Here is an 18,009-nt window from a genome sequence, read left to right as displayed (position 1 = left end):
GTGATTCCCCCCAATCTGTCCCATCCCATGACGTATCACACCCCCTCTTACCCCCACCCCCAGGTCATCCCTGTGACTGGCCCCACCGTGTCCTGACCTATCCCGTCCCCTCCTTCCTCCAACCCCCACCCAGGCGAGTCAGTACCTCCATTCGGCCTAGTCTGTAAAGTCTTCGGCCTACTATGTAAATGGCAGCTGAGGTGCTGTTGAGAGGAAAGGTTCTATAGGTGTAGTACCAGTGTAGCCACCGCTAGAGGGCACTGGTTTGCAACCTGGTTCTTTTCCCAGCATGCACTTTTGGCTGAGTGGTGCATTTTGGAAGAAGGGTTTTTGGGGGTTTCACCTGGCAGAGGTGTGGCATCTGTCTTTGAAAACCTTATAAGAGGCTTCGGACATTCGCTTTGGACGTTGTGTTCAAATTTGAACGCAATCGGTGAAGCGGTTTAGGAGAAAAGTGGATGAGTTTACATTTTCATATATTTACTGTACTGTATATAGATAAGCGAGTTTCCTAGGTTCCTAGATATAATCAAAACCAGCAATTTATACTAGCTCCATTCTTTAAAGTGATCCTAATGAATGAAAGGCATCAAAAACACTGCACTAACATGCTTTAGGATAAATTTCTCCTGGGCAGTGTCAAGTATAGAATGAAGATTGTCCAGTACTCCAAGAAAGCGAGGGGACACTAGTACTCTTACCAGGGCAGTTGTGTATAGGAATGCTTGAGAAAATTGATGTCGGCAAATTCTGATAGGAACTGACCTGCTTGGCACCTTCTGTACTGAAGTGTGAACGAGAACGTCCTTTATCCATTGGATTTTGCATTCCCCCCAATGACGTGACATAGCTTGTGCTTCAAAAATTTATTAAAATTCATATTTTGAAAGGGAACATGCTTAGAAATACACATTTAAATATGTATTTGCATACAATTCTTTTGGTGCGATTTTTTTTTAAAAAAAGCAGATTAATGTGAAAGCAGAACAGAATTGACTGATGACAAGTGAACACAAATGAATATGACATGGACCAGAAATAGACTGATTCATTATTCAGCCATACTCATAAGTGCCTTTTAATTAAGTGATGGTTTCACTGGTGCTTTGAACAGCAACTTGAGAATTAGAAATTGCTGCTCACCATAGGTGAGTAACGAACTGCAACTTTCAGTTAAAATAAAAAAAATCCTTCAGTAGCACCTTAAAGACCAACTAAGTTTATATTTTGGTATGAGCTTTCGTGTGCATGCACACTTCTTCAGATACACTAGAAATCTTCAGATACACTAGATACACAGTTAAAAGAGATGGCTCAATAGATATTGTCACTATCTAACATACCTTGATTGGAATGTAATGGACATTAAGGCAATTAATCTACTTGTTTCAGAAATTCTACATTGGACGCTAGTAAGTGGCAACCATGTTGTGCAAGGGAAAACTAAAATATAATGTCTTGGGAAACGTGCTCCTAAATTTCCTGCCAAGCTCCCAAAAACAGCTTGAATTAGAAATTGCAGGAGACTGCTTCAACTCTAAAATTATATCTTCATTTTGGGCTGCTACTTTATTCATTAACTGAAATCACCATATGATGGCAGCAGAACAGCAACAATGAATCAGGTAACCAGAAAAAATTTTTTTACATCCGTCTTCTCAAGGATAAAAAGTACCAGGGCTGGACATTTAACTAGTGGTTCCAAGTGCTAATCAAACACATGCAGTGCTTTTTTCGGGGGGGGGGGGGTACACACACCCCTAAACATTTTGTGAATCTTTGTACTTTTGTCCCTTTACTGTATTTATTTTTCCTGATTTGAACTATAAAATGGTGATTTTCTTGAGTCAAAATGAGAGCACCCCTAAACATTTTTTAAGGAAAAAAGCACTGAACACATGTAATGTTAACGTATTTGTCTATTAGACACTTACATACTAGAAACAGGAAAGAGCTAGACATTATCATTTTTTGAACACTATTCTCTGATTAACTTATTCAGATGTTCAGTAGAATATTTGTCAAAAACTACAAGCAGCATATCCCTGTTGCACTCCAGTAAGATGCTATCTCTATGCCATTCTGTTTCAAGCAGCCTTCTTTCCTGAAACGGTGAGGTTGTCATGTAGCCAATCAGTTTAGCTAAGCAACAACATCACTGAGAGCAAACAAAGCTTCTGGGCAATGCCTTCACTCTGAACAGTTTTGTCTGCCCTCTGTGATTTCACCACTGAACAATTCTGATTGGTTACATGACCAGCCTCCTGGAAGAAGACCAATGATGTTTGTTTAATGGCAGGAGCCAGTTGGGGGATGCAAGCAACAACAAGCTAGCCCAAATGAAAGGGTTTGGAGTGCTTTCTGATTTATTTATTTTTTTGGCCCCCTCCCCAGATTCCCTTTTTCAATGCCAAAATTGGAACAGTGAGAAATTTTGACAGGACACCTCTGCAGTATTCCAAAGATGCTTCAAGGCGTTCACAAGGAGAGCCTGCCCCAGAAATGATTGTCGGCTTGGTAGACTTTTGTGCTTACTAACCAATTTATCCTTGCTTGCCCCCACCCCCTTAGCATGGAATGCCGGTTACTTTCCAACAAGTGTTGGCATTTATAGAGGTGATTCCTCCTAGAAATGCTCCTTGCAAAGAGAAGCCTCTTAACTGCTTGTTATTTCCTGTCTGGAAAGTGGAAAGATTATTATTAGGTTTTGCTAGGGAAACCAATCCAATTGTCCTTTTTATTCGGTGCTCCTTCTGCCCACCCCTACCCCCATCGCAATTGCTTTTACTCTCAGCCTCTGTCCCAGCCAAGTGAGAACAGGAGATGCCCCCTCTTCTTCAGTTTCCAAAGAAATAGCCATAGGCTGTCTGGAATCCCACTACTTCGGAGTAGTAGTCGCAGGGGGCGTAGTTTTCACACTGTTCTTGCTTCATCTCCATTGGGGTTTTGAACATTTCTTGGTACCTGGAGAACAGAGGGAGGAAGAAGCCACACACATGAGACGTTCCCTCGTGCAAATTCTTTGGTTCAGGCTGCACAGCATGAAGCCAGTTTTCCGAGAACCCAGTTCAGTACTGGGCACTCCATTTAACTGTCTCTACAATGTAGACAGTTGGTGAATTAGGCTATGCACCAACCATACATTTAAAGCACATTCCCATAGACACACAAAAAAGAAACTGTAGTTTACCCCTCAGAGCTTCAAGTCTCTTGGGACTCTCTCCACACCACCACCCCTTTTCTGTGGCTTCTTGAAGAAAGAGGGCCCCACTTGTTTTCTGTAAGAATCTGCGGCAGTCCCTTGTTAGTGAACCTGTGTTGCATAGGCTCATATCTCGTCCCCTCCCACTCATGAACCATGCACATCTATTTTCCAAGCATTGTACCCAACGAAGGCATACTCAGGGTAAAACCCACTGAAATAAACGAACCTCAGTTAGTCAAGTCTCTTGATTTCAGTAGGTCTACTCTGAGTGTGACTTGGTTGGCTTCAACCACAAATTAGTAATTATAGACATCAACAATATTAAACCCAGGAGATTCTTACTCTTACCTTTCATAATACGGAGAAGATCTCTTCTGCCTTCTCACAAAGGCATTGGCAGTTTCTGGACTGATCTTAACCCCTGTTATGAGCGCAGAATGTTGCGGAATGAGAATACAGAGAGTATCGAGTTCAAAGAGTCTCATTTTAGCCAGGCAAAAACACTCAAGGAGGGTAAGAAACAGGATCCGTGAGGAATGTAGCCTTGGAAAAAGAGGTGGGGCTGGGGAAGGCCATGTAGAGATACTTGGGGGGGGGCACTAGGCCCCTGGACCTGAGGTTCCCTGCTCCTCTAAAGGAATGCTCTGGATCACTGGTCTTGAACTGGTGGGTCATGGCCTGATCCAAGGTGGGTCACAACAAGAGGACCATCACCATGCAAATATATGGTGAAAGATTAAGAAATGGGTTCCCAAATGGATGTTTGGGATAAAAGTGGGTCCTGGGTATGAAAAAGGCCGAAGGCACATGCTCTAGATAACTATGGAGTTTCATTTCAAATATAGCCCAGGACCAGCCCGAGACATTCTGCTGCCTGAGGCAGAGCTGCAAATTATGCCTTTCCTGCCTCAACTCATGCCATGTTGCATCCAAGATCAGTCAAGTTATTTTGGCACCTGAGGCAATAAACAAACAAACAAACAAACAAACAAACAAATCCCTCCCTGGTAGTATAATTGCAGCAATCATAAATGAAACAACTAACAATTTGCTGGCCTTTCACAACACCCAAAACCAGCTGCCTGTGGTGGCCACCTCATTCTCCCTAATGGCAGGGCTGGCCCCAGAGCAGCCTTTTTGCTGCCCATCCTGGCTCATCATTTGTGCTACAATACCTCTCACACGTCTCAGGTAGTGGCTTATGAATGGAAGATTTCCCATCAGTTCTGGAAACGAAGCTGTTAGTTGCCTATTAGTACTCATCGTGAACCAGTAGTGCCCCTCTGCAGTTTTTGTGATCTTGCTATTATAGATTAGAAGGATATCATTTAGAGTTTGCAAATTTCTCAAAGCCATTGGTCAATTTTTTTTGTTTAATTCAATGGTGCTTTGAGTTGTCTGTGGTTTCTTTCCTAAAACAGCAAAGAATCTTGCAGCAACCTCAACTTCAGGGCTCAGAAGACTAGCAGGCCTAGTGCAGCTGAAGTGTTTGCGGACGTTCATCAGGTGGGTATCTGACAAAGCGGCTTCTAAGCCAGGATAACTTATGTCACAATCGGTCGCATCTACACACCATATGTTTAAAGCACATGGAAAGAATCCTGGAAATTGTAGTTTAAGAATGCTGGAAATTGTAGCTCTGTGAGGAAAAAACTACAATTCCCAGGAAACTTTGCAGGGAGACATTTACTTTAAATGCATGGCCTGGATGTGACAAAAAAAACATTTCTGCTGTTTTTGCTGCAGCAGACTAACATGGCAACCTTTCCAGAGGTTTCTTTCTCAGTCTTTTAGTCAGACTAACAGGCAAGGAAGTATCCAGCTGCCTTGCTAACAGGGGGCTTATTCACTGGGGGAATAATTAGGAAATTGAGTTCATGCCAGGTATCTTATGGCACCTAATTTTTTAAATAAAAAAAATTAAATAAAATCACTTTAAGCAGTGCCAGAAAACACAGGCTTCCTTATAAACGCCCTCCATTTTATTTGGCTCTCTGGGGAATGTGAGCCTCAAAGCAATATTATTCATCATAATCTGCCTCCATGTGTGAGGCCAGCGGGGACTTCAAGAGAGCCAGAAGAGGCTTTTCCCTAATGAACTTTTAGCAAACCTAGAAAGGATGGAAATGACATGCAAAGATCCTGAGCTAGGAGGGGGGAACCTTTTCCAGTCCAGGGGCCACATTCTCTTCTGGGCAATCTTCCAGAGGCCGCATTCCAGTGATAGTCAGAGCCAGAGGCAAAAGTGAGTGGAGCAATAAATGCTAATTTTTTTAAAAAAATACTTTTTATTAAATTTTCCAATTAAAAAAAAATTCAATTATTTCAATTATATCCAATTATACATATACATATCACTTAAGGCAAATATTATGCCAAATCCTAAAAAAGTTTTTCAGACTCCCCATGCTCCAAAGTCCCGGGATTCTAGATAACTGTTAGCACTGCCATCCTAATCCTAGCAATAAATGCTAATTTAACTTTTGCACCCTAGGCTCGTTTCTACACACATTCACACATCCCTCTATCCTCCATTCAGCTGCCCTTCAAAATTCACACTTCTCTGAATTTTGCAATGCAGTCCTCCAACCATGTAATGAGTACAAAAAAGGACAGAGATGCCCTTTGAGAGTTCTTTGCTCTCGTCAGTTTCTTACCTTCATCCAAGGGCCTGTTCATATCTGAAAAATATAGACCAGATGGTGTAAGACACCTGGCAGTCTTGTGGTCTTCCTCCTCCCTTCCTTTCCACCCCCATTTCCCCCATCAGTCAAATGTAAACTGAGTCAAATGTAAACTAAATCCTTAACTCAGGCTTGCTTCTGTATTATCCAGGAATTATTCAAAGGGGAGGACTTACACACATGCCAGTGTTTATGGGTACTCATATACTGTATATTCCTGCATATAAGATTACTTTTTAACCCAGGAAAATCTTGGTATGTATTTGAGCAATTTGTGAGTTATATACCTATCCTCAAATAATTTATTTGTTTAAAGCATTCTTATCCTTCTCTGCAGCAAAATAATAATAGTTCCCAGAATTGCTTACATATCTCAGTGGCAAGGTAATTCCCAGTACCCCCACTAAACTACATTTTCCAGGGTTCATGAGGGGTCAGGAAGCCATAACAGTGAAACTGGTATCAAACCAATATAAAGATACCATGTAAATTTGACAATCTTAATTGGAAGTCCACTTCACCCATTATTCTGTGAGCCCCTCTCTGCCTGCTTCAATGCTGTTGCTAATAAATTGGCCTGAACCTCAGTTTTATAAGGGTGGGACTTCCATGCAGACATGTTCCTGAAGGCAACCACACTGCCAGGTTTAAAGTGGCTTTGAGGAAAGTGATTCTGTTCCTAATATGGAAGACTGAGATAGGTTGTCCTCCTCTCCCCTGGACTTTGTCAGTTTTCATGGTTGATGAAAAAATCATGGCCAGGGGGTCATATAAATTCCCTTACCTCCATCACAACAGAAGAGGGCTGTCAAGGCCAGAGTTACAAACAGCAGCACCTGAAGATTCCCCATCTTCTCCTTTTTGCCGAAGGTCCTTTCTATGGCTCGATCTTCTCATGAAGGATGCAGCAATTTATCAGGAGCTTTTGTCTTTCAGCCACGGCTTATATTCTGCAAGTCTCTTAAGTGGAGCAGGTCCCTGGCCAGGAAGTCGCTGACTCTCTGCCATTCTTATGTCCTGGTCCCAGTTCCAAACTTTCCATTTGGGTCAAACGACATCTGGTTCTGGCAGCCATTTGCACATCTGCCTGAGGCCAACGGCTTGTGACGTTTCCAGAGGACTTTCGAGACTCTCGCAAATTTGTTTTAAGGAAAAGCAAAGAATATAAAATAGCTGAATGACAAGCATCCTGCTGGACAGGGGAAAGCCATTCCAGCTGGGTTGAGGAAGATCCAAAGTATCTTAAGACAGGCAAACCATAAGTTCCCAGAATTCTTTAGGGGAAGCCAGCACTGTTAAGGTGGTATGAGAGTGTTTTAAATGTGAGTGTGAGTGTGAGTGTGAAATTTAGATTGTGAGCCTAAGGACAGGGAGTGTCTTAGAACTGTTTTATTTTATTATTTTTTAGCTGCTCTAAGAGCCTTTTTGGCTAAAGGGCAAGGCGTAGTTGCCAGTAAAATAAACAATCAAACAAATAAATAATGAAGACTCTGCACTAGCTTTTCAATCTTGATTTCCCCGCAGGTCAGCATGCCCATGCCTTTGTTCTTTTGGAGCCTCCCTTGTTTGGAAAGCAGAAATCATCCACCATCTGATGCAGTATTCTAGGACAGGATTTGCCAACCGGCAGCCTGCAAGCTACAGCTGTCCGCCAAAGCAATATTATCTGACCTTGATAAATCCAGTTAGGGTGTAGTTTTAAAAAGTAGCTCACTTTCACTCATCTGGGGAAGAAAACTGTTTTCAAGTTGCATGAGAAGGAGAAATATTTAAACTCTTTGCTGCTGCAGGTTCTTTTGTAGATTTTGTATTGTTGCATATTCCTTTTTCGGGCAGATTAGCAGCCCAGGGATGATTCATCGGTGTGCCAGGAAATGGTCTCTTGATAGCTGGACAACTCTTTCAAGGAGTTGGAATGAGACAGCCACCAGAGCTTAGGGAAGGCGATATCGCTCCTCTTGACATCAGGGGGCAAGTGTCTCTCTGTGATGAAAAAGCAGTTTGTACTTTGGAAGGGACCCGAACGGGATGAGGGGAATGTGAGAGAGTTGTGACTCCCCCCACCCATCTCCACTCTACTTGTATATTTGTAAGTAAAATAAGTTATTAGAAACACAATGTATATCTCCTGTGTTCTCTCATCAAAAAGAAACACAGATTAAAACCCTAGAAACACATTAGGGCTCAGAGAAGTCAGGAGCCTCTGATGTCCCAGCTTTTGAGTGCATGTGCAGCACCGTAGCTATAAGGTTCATACCACAAATAGGGAGCTAGTTCCAACTTTATTATGATTCATGAGAGAGCCAGTAAACTGGATCAGTGCCTAGGGAACAGAACCCCCCCTCCAAATGCAGAAATTGGTCGCCTCTTTTCTATGATAAGTTGCTAATGGTTACCTATCTTTATTCTGAAATACGGTAGTTCTGATCTTTCCGCTGTCAAGTTTAGACGCCATCTCTCAGGACCAAATCTGAAACCATTTGCATTCAAACAACAATTCTCTTTGTACTTTGGATTTTCAGACACGTAGCCAAGGAGAACATGAGGGTTTAAACAAATCGACATGTTCTTCATTTACTTGGAAATATGCTATTATTAGTGTTGGCTTGCAATTCCAGCACCATGACATGAAAGCGGAGTGTTTGTTGGCCCCAGTAATCTTTGGCTACTTTGGAGAAGTTTGCTTAGTTAATCACTTAATGCTACCCAGCAACTAAACTGTACTCGTACTCGCAAGCGAAGATGGATGGATTGCTTTGGAGGCCTCTCTGACCGAGATGGCAGCTCGCACACACACACCCATAAAGAAAAGCGGAGCTGCGGAATCTTCAAATTATTCCCATTCGGAAAACTGAAAAGGGCACACTCTCTTGGATCCATCACCTTTTTATTATCAATTTATTCATCATCATTATTAATACTTTATTATTATTTATATAGCACCGCAAACTTTCCTTATCTGAGTGCTTCGTGTTCTGCAATGTATCTGACCCGCAGAGTAACACCACCGTACCAGAGCGTTCTGGACGGTTCGCTTTTGAATTCACAAAAAAAAAAAAAAAGGAATTCCCCAAGCCTCCCTAAATGGAAGCTGGAACACAGGTTCAAAGTTACCGTGTTTTTTCGCTCCATAGGACGCACCTGACGATAGGACGCACCTAGTTTTTAGAGGAGGAAAACAAGAAAAAAATACTTTGCTTTCTTGAATTGTCCTAGGCAGAGCAGCCAACTCCTAGAGGCCATTAAATATTTGAGGAAGCTTCTTTTACAAAGGGGGAAAGCTCCATTTTTTTAGGATCAGCTCAGAGTTGTGCATCTTTTTTGCAAAGGGGAAAAGCTTCATTTTTTAGGATCAGCTCAAAATTGGTGAGTTTCCTTGCAAAGGGAAAAAATCCTGTTTTTATGGGGTTCAACTCACAGTTCTGCAGCTTCTCTAGGAAAGGAAAGGGACCCATTTCTACAGTTTCCAGACAGATAATCTAATCAGCCAGTTCACATGTCTCCCTCTGCAGACAACAATTGAGGTCTAGGCAAGGGGCCGGGAAGGGAGCTAGCTCCTTTATCTCCCTCCCCGATCTCTTGCAATCAGCTGTTGAGCGGGTTCCTTTCAGCTGGCTCATTCCCTCTTGTTAGCCTTTAGCTCTTTCTTAAAAAAAGAAAGAAAGCACGATCTGCCTTTAGCCCCTGGGCAATTCGGCTCCAGGGTCCATGCATTCGCTCCATAAGACACACAGACACTTCCTCTTACTTTTTAGGAGGAAAAAAGTGTGTCTTATGGAATGAAAAATACGGTACGCTGGGTGACGATGATAATTGGAGGGCAGTATGTTGCCCTCCAAAACATGGGACATTTCAAAGTCTTTGTGTGTCATGCCAGCATTTCTGTTACCTGAAGCTCATAACTTAATCTGCTTTACAGTACATTTTGAGGCATGTATACACTAGGCGGTATTGTGCATCCAGTGCTGGGTGCAAGCAGCTTTTGAGGGGCACACCATCCCGAGGTCATCCCTCTCCCACACTATTCATCAACCTGATATGCATTCTGCTGTAAAGCTTGTACAGTATATACCGTGTTTCCCCTTTTTTAAGACACCGTCTTATAACATTTTTTCATCAAAAAAACACACGGTGTCTTATTTTCAGGGGATGTCTTAATTTTTTAATTATGTTTTTATGGTACCTTAAGGCCTCCTTGGCCGGGCCGGGCCGAGGGCTCGGGGTGCTGCTGGGTGCTCTGCATGGTGCTGCTGGGTGCTCTGCGCAGCAGCAGCAGGTTCCAGGCACCGAGGTGACAGGTCGCTGGCTCTTTGCTCTGCCCAGCGCTGCCGGGCGCTCGGCGCTGCGGAGCGCTCCGCCCCGCAGCCGCCGATTCCAGCGGCGGGGCGGCAGGTCTCCTTGGCCGGGCCAGGAAGAGGCCAGGCCGCTGGCTCGGCGCTCCGCCCGCTGCAGGGCGCTCCGAGCACTCGGCGCTGCGGAGCGCTCCGCCCTGCAGCCGCCGATTCCAATGGCGGGGCGGCAGGTCTCCTCGGCCGGGCCAGGAACAGGCCAGGCCGCTGGCTCGGCGCTCCGCCAGCTGCAGGGCGCTCCGCGCACTCGGCGCTGCGGAGCGCTCCGCTCTGCAGCCGCCGATTCTGACGGCGGGGCGGCAGACCACCTCGGCTGGGGCAGGAAGAGGCCAGGCTGTTGGCTCGGCGCTCCGCCCGCTGCAGGACGCTCCGAGCGCTCGGCGCTGCGGAGCGCTCCGCCCTGCAGCCGCCGATTCCAATGGCGGGGCGGCAGGTCTCCTCGGCCGGGCCAGGAAGAGGCCAGGCCGCTGGCTCGGCGCTCCGCCAGCTGCAGGGCGCTCCGCGCACTCGGCGCTGCGGAGCGCTCCGCTCTGCAGCCGCCGATTCTGACGGCGGGGCGGCAGACCACCTCGGCTGGGGCAGGAAGAGGCCAGGCTATTGGCTCGGCGCTCCACCCGCTGCAAGGCTCTCCGAGCGCTCGGCGCTGCGGAGCGCTCCGCCTTTGCAGCCGCCGATTCCGGCGGCGGGGCTGCAGGCCTCCTCAGCTGGGCAAAAAAAGAGAAAGAGGCTAGGTCGCTGGCTTGGTGCTCCGCTCTGCAGCCGCGGCAGGCCGATCCTATGCGGAGCGAACCTTTATCTGCCCGCGCTTCAGCATGCGGGACCCGGGAGACGCTGCAGCGGGGAGAAACTAACTAAAACAACAACAGGGGGACGAAGAGCGTGCGGGGTGGCAGCAGTAGCGGAGGTGGCGATAGCGAGGCTGGCCACCCTCAGGAGCTCTATCCAGGGCCGTCTTAGGTATGGCTTATTTTCGGGGTGTGGCTTATATTTCTCAAATGCTTGAAAATCCTGCTACGTCTTATATTATGACTACGTCTTAAAAAGGGGGAAACACGGTATCTCAAGGGCTTGTCGGCTACAGGAGTACACAGAGAGCGCTTTCTCAACATCCTGATGGGGCAGACCTACTGACATTGCAGAGCTGTGTCATTTCCCCTTCACCATGTTTAACTTGTTTGTGAATGAAACATGAAAAATAGGAAGCAGTACAGTATCTTAGCTGCCTCTGTATACTGATTGTATACTGTATATATTCTGTACATCAGTATATCAACATATCATTTTCCAGTTCCTCTCGAAAGATTCAAAGTATATGTATGTGTGTGCATATAATGATAATAATGATGATGATGATGATATTTATACCCTGCCCATCTGCCTGGGTTTCCCCAGCCACTCTGGGTGGCTCCCAACAGACTATTAAAAACGCGATAAAACATCTAGGAGGACTTGTGGGCTACGCACTGAGGTGATGGGACAATCCTCTCAGTGTACAACGACCCCCCAAAAGGTTATTCACCAGAAATTTAGAAAACAATCAGGAAATTACAGCTAAAAAGGCTGGGGAGAAGACGGGAGAGAATGAACCAACATGCTTCTTACACCCTCTCAGTTTTCATTCTAAGCATATATCATGTGTGAGAGTATATTCCTTAAAAAGCTCTGTGGAAACACTAATTGAGGGGAGGGGATTAGAGAACATCATTGTACACTAGTCTGAAGCATGCCCATTGCCCACCCATGTGTACAGGCAACCTGAATATTAGATGATGCTATCACACGAAGATCCGCATGATTGCAAGCTGCTATGTACAAAGCTCACTGCAAAGACAGGGCCCTGTGTGTCTCAAAGGCTATGTATGTACACAGCCCTACCACCTTATAGCACGCATGCCTGGATGGTCTACCTCTGTCCGTGTCACTTCCATCTTTCCAGTTCTTTGAAAGGGACCCACCATAGGCTGAAGGCCTAAATACTTGACATTGCACATATTTAAAAAATATAAAAGGCTGCTGTGTGTTTTAACGTTGCCACATTTAAAGGAAGGAATCCAAACTCCTGTGGTCAGTAGCGGGCTGGAAATATATTTACATAATCACTTAAGACTGGCACCAGCTTTGGGGCTCTGCCCGTTCCTTTGGCTTTGATAAACATGCCACATGGGTGCACTGAGTTCATGCGTATGAGTGAGTCCACTGGGTGGCCTCTGCATAGTTTGGGGAACTAATGCTTGCGATTGATTTGGGATGAGGTGGGAGCAAAGTTAGGCCTCCTAGAACGTGCTCCTCTCATTTGGATACTGTATTCCTAAATATTTGTGGCTTTGGTTGTAGGGCCATAACTTTTCACAGTATAGCTCTATCTGTTGAGGGCCAAAGGCACTGGGGCAACGAGACGCCCAAGGTTGGGCTGGCAGTCTCAAAGGCTACTACAGAACAGCCTTCTCAGAATAGCATGTACTAGTACCTACTACGAGCAGTAGGCACTCAGAGAGAGTTTGTTTCTACCGAGCATGTACTATATGTAGGTAATCCAGAATATTTAACACTGGACGTCCACAACTTATTGGCAACAAGTTCTATGGTACAGAGCACAAAATATGATCTGAAGCTCAACATCAAAAAAACTAAGATCATGGTCCCATCACCTCCTGGCAACTACAGAAGGGGAAGAAATGGAGGCAGTGAGAGATTTTACTTTCCTGGGTTCCATGATCACTGCCGATGGTGACAGCAGTCACGAAATTAAAAGATGCCTGCTTCTTGGGAGAAAAGCAATGACATACCTAGACAGCATCTTAAAAAGCAGAGACATCACCTTGCCAGCAAAGGTCCGTATAGTTAAAGCTATGGTTTTCCTAGTAGTGATGTATGGAAGTGAGAGCTGGGCCATAAAGATTAAGGCTGATCGCCAAAGAATTGATGCTTTTGAATTATGGTGCTGGAGGAGACTCTTGAGAATCCCATGAACTGCAAGAAGTTCAAACCTATCTGTTCTTAAGGAAATCAGCCCTGAGTGCTCACTGGAAGGACAGATCGTGAAGCTGAGGCTCCAATACTTTGGCCACCTCATGAGAAGAGAAGACCCTGATGCTGGGAAAGATTGAGGGCACAAGGAGAAGAGGACGACAGAGGATGAGAGGTTGGACAGTGTTCTTGAAGCCACCAACATGAGTCTGACCAAACTGCAGGAGGCAGTGGAAGACAGGAGTGCCTGGCGTGCTCTGGTCCATGTGGTCACGAAGAGTCAGACACGAATAAACCACTAAACAACAACAACAAGGAAAGGTTTTTAATAGAGGGTAAATTGAATGGGGGGCGGTTGGAGAAGAGGCAGAAAAAGAACTAATTTGTCTGTGGGAAGGGGGCGTGTAATCTGGTTCTGCCAGCAGTGCAAGATCACCTAGCTACAGCTCTGCTTCTCCTTGGAAGACTCTGATGGAGAGAGAAGCCAAAAGGGGTTTCTTGCAAGTGAGACATTCAGACTTTCTGGGCCTTGGGGATTTCTCTGCTCATTGAGATTGTTCTGATTCATTTCTTACAGTAGATTGCAGGTAGCCAATGTGGTACCCTCCATATGTTGTTGGGACTACAGTTCTCAACATTCTTGACCACCGGTCATACTGGCTGGGGATCATGGGAGCTGTAGTCCAACTACATCTGAAGGGCACCATGTTGGTTACCTCTACAGTCTATTATCACGAAAGGCCTAGGGCGGACATTTTGTGTGGCAAATTCTAATGCATACAGCAATCCTTCCTAATCAGGAAACTGATTCATGCTTTCTGTATCTCCCAACTCTTTCTCTTCCCTCCACCTTCTGTATTGTTTATCCCTGTCTCTTGTACATGCCATCCATCCCTACTTATTGTGGGGATGCAAAGTCCACCTCTCTTCTCCCTCTCCCTCTCTTTTTCTCCTTGGTGCTTGGTGTTTTTTTTTCTCGCATGCCACCTTCTTCTCTCTTCCCGCCCAGGCACCTGGCTCTTCCCTCTCTGGAGGCTGCACTATTTGCTCCATGTGCAATAGAAGATTTCACTGGCCAAAAGCATCAGCCTCCAGTTCAGAGGTGGGCAAGGCACTTAATAGTGGATCAGGAGTATCCTGATGTTGGTCTTACCAGGATTGGCTGGTGAACTTTGGTCTGAGTGCCAGGGGCTGAAAAGAGCCAGCAAAACTCATGCACAAGATCACCATCACATCATCGTGGGGGCTTTTGCAGCAGTGCAGACTTGGTCTTGTCAGGCAAATCTAGTAGCCTTCACTGGCATATTGGGAAATGTCTTTTTTTCCTTTGGGCCTCTTTGTCCTTGTTATAATTCACACTGTTAGGATTCTTGCTCCGTGTTTGCAGTCATGGGATTGTTGTCTATCACATGACGGTGTATGTTTTCATTCCACAGTGTGGGAAGTGACGGAGACAGGATGTTTATGTTACTGTGTTCCGCGAAGTGGGACTATTGTCCTTTGTTTCATTCTCTCTTTGCTGTCTGATGAGAAAGAGGAAGGAGCTAAAGCAGAATACTCCAAGTGTATTATATGTAAATAAAGTAGATTAGCCAAAATGCTGAACTACTGAGTTCTGTTACACAAAGTGCAAATACTCTGCAGATCCCTAAGTGTGCTGATGCTTCTTGGTATCAGTCGCTGCGATGTTTGGGCTGAAGAAAACTTTTGAAGCTCCCAAATGATTGACCAAGAGGGAGTGAACATGACAGTCAGGCATGTGTCTCTGCCAGAGTCCTACACAAGAGTAGGACTATCCTAACATGGGTATGGGCCCAGGGATCGGGGCCACAGACGTGGTGCCAGCATAGGAAGGACCAGTCGGGCATGTGTCTGTGACAGAGTCCTACACAAGAGTAGGATGATCATAACACACACTAAATACAAGATGAGGTGCTAGCAGGTATTAAAGGTGTGAATTTGTTAAGAGAGAAGCAAATAGCTGCACCGGCTAGATGAAGGAGTAATAGGTTATATAGCCCATGTCAATACTACAGTAGGGAAACTGCAGTTATGCTACTCCAAGTCACAGAGTTTAACCCAATGCAACACTCAGTTATGGTCCCATCAGTGCAAGGATCTCCACTTGTGTCATAGGACCTCCCTGCATAGCCCCCTAGATCTGTTCAAGAAACTCCTCTGATCCTCTGGAGCAGATTTGGGCAGGGCAATCACAGGGGGTAAATTCCATTGCTCAGACAGAAATCCTTGTGCTAACAGGATACATGAGTTGGATCCACCCACAGTCTGCAACACTTTTAACTGCTGGTATCTTCAACCCAGACCTACTGGTAGTCAACATGGTGCCTCCAGATGTTTTGGACTACAACCCACATCATCCCTGACCATTGGCTATGCTGGCTGCGGTTGATTAGAGCTGTAGTCCAGCAACATCCAGACTCACCATGTTGGCTACTCCAGCCCCAACCTATGCAAAACCAGTTTGCTCCATAACACAGTCTTCCTTTCAATTTATAATAGACCTTGATAGCCCAGTCTTATCTTTCCTGCTTTGTTTCTGGATCCCAAAATTCCTTACAAGCCTTCTTGCCTACTTCTTGCCTGCCTAGGTATGGGCTAATCGGTCACTTTCAGTTTCTCACTTTTCCAATCTTATGTTCAGTTCTCCACATTTGAGGCCATCCAGTTAGCTCAGTTGGTTACAGTGTGGTGCTGAAAATGCCAAGGTGTGACTATGTGCCAGCTGCATAGTCTTGCATTGCAGGGGGTTGGGCTAGATGACACGCAAGGTCCCTTCCAACTCTGATTCTGTGATTCTATGAGTCTATTTCCACATCAGTTTGAGAATGTCTTAGTCCTCATGAAAATGCATCGGCCTTTTAGTGCAAATTTTACCTATGAACACATTTTGCAAAGCAATTTCCACCAATATATACATTTTTATGCATACTTTACCCTAGTACATGCGTCTTTGCACACATGACTGGAGAACTGCACTGCAAAATTCAGAAAAGTGTGAATTATGAAGAATGGTTGTGTTTGGAAAGTGTGAGTTAAGTAGGTTCACCTTCAAATGCAAGCTGAATCCCATTTCTCCCCATTCCTAGCCCTGCCATTGGCCTCTCCATTCCTTTTTCAGTTTGCTGGCCCCAGCCTAGAAAAGATCGTGCATGCTTGATCTGAAGTTCTTGACAGTAACCTGAGGGATAAGCATTCATCGGAAGGGGTTGCTGGTCCAGCTTCACAGTTAAGCAGATCTCTATAATGTAATTAGTGTTTTGTGAGGTCCTGCATCATCATCAATGGACTGAGTCAATGTATAAGCAGGATGTGGTTTAATTGGGCTTTCCTGTATATTGGTGACTGTGACATTAGTCCACCTCGAAGCTGTGTGGTATAGCGGTTAGAGGTGGCCAACATGGTGCCCTCCAGATGCTGTTGGACTTCAGCTCTCATCATTATAAGCCAACATCACCAATAGCCAGGGATGATGGAAATTGTAGTCCAACAACACATGGACAGCACCATGGTGGGTATCTCTGGGTTAGAGCATTCACTATGAGGTAGGGAATTCAAATCTGAGTTCAAATCCCTACTCAGCATTGTGTGCAAGAACAAATATTCCCCAAACAAGGAGCTCACGCCCCACTTGCCCCCACATCGCTGGACTCCAGTCATTAGAATGTACTATAATTTTTCTTTAAGAGATCTTATCATGTGGGAGACAATTCATATACTTTGCCCCTCCGGCGCACACCCACCCCTGAAATTTGTTCTTCTGCTGTTTTTCTTGCCTCAGAAGGCAATCATGAGGATAAAGGAGGAGGATCATGCCTTGACCTCCTTGGAGGAAGGCTAGGATAAAAGTGTATAATAATAATAATAATTATAACCCAAACGAAAAAGTGGCAGGCTTTTGAGAGCTTGAATACATCACAACATTGATCTTAGAGGTGATCCAAAAGGGAGACCAGCTTAAAAAGACTGGTGGAAACCATAAAATTATGAGTGAGTTTATAACTGGCTAATATGAAAGTAACAGAAGTTTCCACATTCCAGGGAGAATGTAGAGTAAATATGCAAATGTGCAGTGGGGCCATGAGTTTCTGTGTCCACTCACCACCAGCATGCAACCCCTTTTTTCTTAAGTGGGATGATTCTGTGTGTGTTATCAGTGGCGTCGCAAGGGGGGGTGCCCCAGGTGCCATGTCTGGGGGGGTGACAAGAAGGCACCCCGCGGGGTACTCGTCCCACCGCCCCCGGGCGCAGTGGCGCAATCAACCATCACACCACCGCAGCCACATGTGGAGGATCCTCCGTTCATGGCTGCAGCCACAAGCAGAGGATCCCACCACCATCTGTACAGCGTTCGAGCGGCACCAGTGGCAAACCGCTACGAACAATGCATGCATGGTGTTACACACATGTGCTGTACGTAGTGATGCCACGCATGTGCTGTACATAGTGGTTTGCCGCCGCCCGCCGCCCGAGCGCAGTACCACTGTTCCACCATGTGCTCAGTAAACACACTTTGGTGAAGGTGTGGATATTCCCAAATCTGATTCAAACATTTCTGTAGCTACTTGCACCATTCAATCTGCTTTAGCCCATTGCCAAATCAGCCACCCAGGCCAGGCTATTATCGTGTGAAAGAACACTTTTACTGACGTTCCTAGAGTCCATCTAACAAAAAGAATAAAGTATCTTTGTTAGTTTTTTAAAGACTGCCAAGCAAGTGAGTACAATTATAGAAGCCAGTTCTTGGCATGGGATTGACCCAAAGAAAACTCTTGAGTTTCGAACA

At 45.3% G+C, this 18,009-nt stretch overlaps 1 protein-coding gene across 1 annotated transcript; it reads right to left on the bottom strand.

Moving 5' to 3' along the window:
• Positions 1 to 851: 851 nt before the first annotated feature.
• On the bottom strand, positions 852 to 7,800 carry LOC118091414 (matrix Gla protein). The gene is made up of 4 exons (XM_035128400.3): positions 6,674 to 7,800; positions 5,863 to 5,886; positions 3,554 to 3,626; positions 852 to 2,964 (listed from the first exon to the last, which is right to left on the bottom strand). Exons 1-4 carry the CDS (start codon positions 6,738 to 6,740, stop codon positions 2,838 to 2,840), a joined length of 291 nt encoding a protein of 96 aa, XP_034984291.1. The 5' UTR covers positions 6,741 to 7,800; the 3' UTR covers positions 852 to 2,837.
• Between the last annotated feature and the right edge of the window lie 10,209 nt (positions 7,801 to 18,009).

The sequence above is a fragment of the Zootoca vivipara genome, chromosome 9 (genome assembly GCF_965207765.1).
Source record: "Zootoca vivipara chromosome 9, rZooViv2.hap1.1, whole genome shotgun sequence".
In the NCBI taxonomy this organism is placed as follows: Eukaryota; Metazoa; Chordata; class Lepidosauria; order Squamata; family Lacertidae; genus Zootoca; species Zootoca vivipara.
Note: the sequence above shows the minus strand (reverse complement) of the source record. Positions and strands in the feature narration are given on the sequence as shown.

Bases quoted from the DNA above. Each gene is read 5' to 3' on its own strand.
- LOC118091414 (XM_035128400.3), bottom strand. From the start codon at position 6,740: ATGGGGAATCTTCAGGTGCTGCTGTTTGTAACTCTGGCCTTGACAGCC. The intron at 5,887-6,673 runs GTAAGGGAATTT...TATATTTTTCAG, and splicing joins CCTCTTCTGTTGTGATGGAG to ATATGAACAGGCCCTTGGAT. The intron at 2,965-3,553 runs GTAAGAGTAAGA...TCTGTTCTCCAG, and splicing joins TCTTCTCCGTATTATGAAAG to GTACCAAGAAATGTTCAAAA.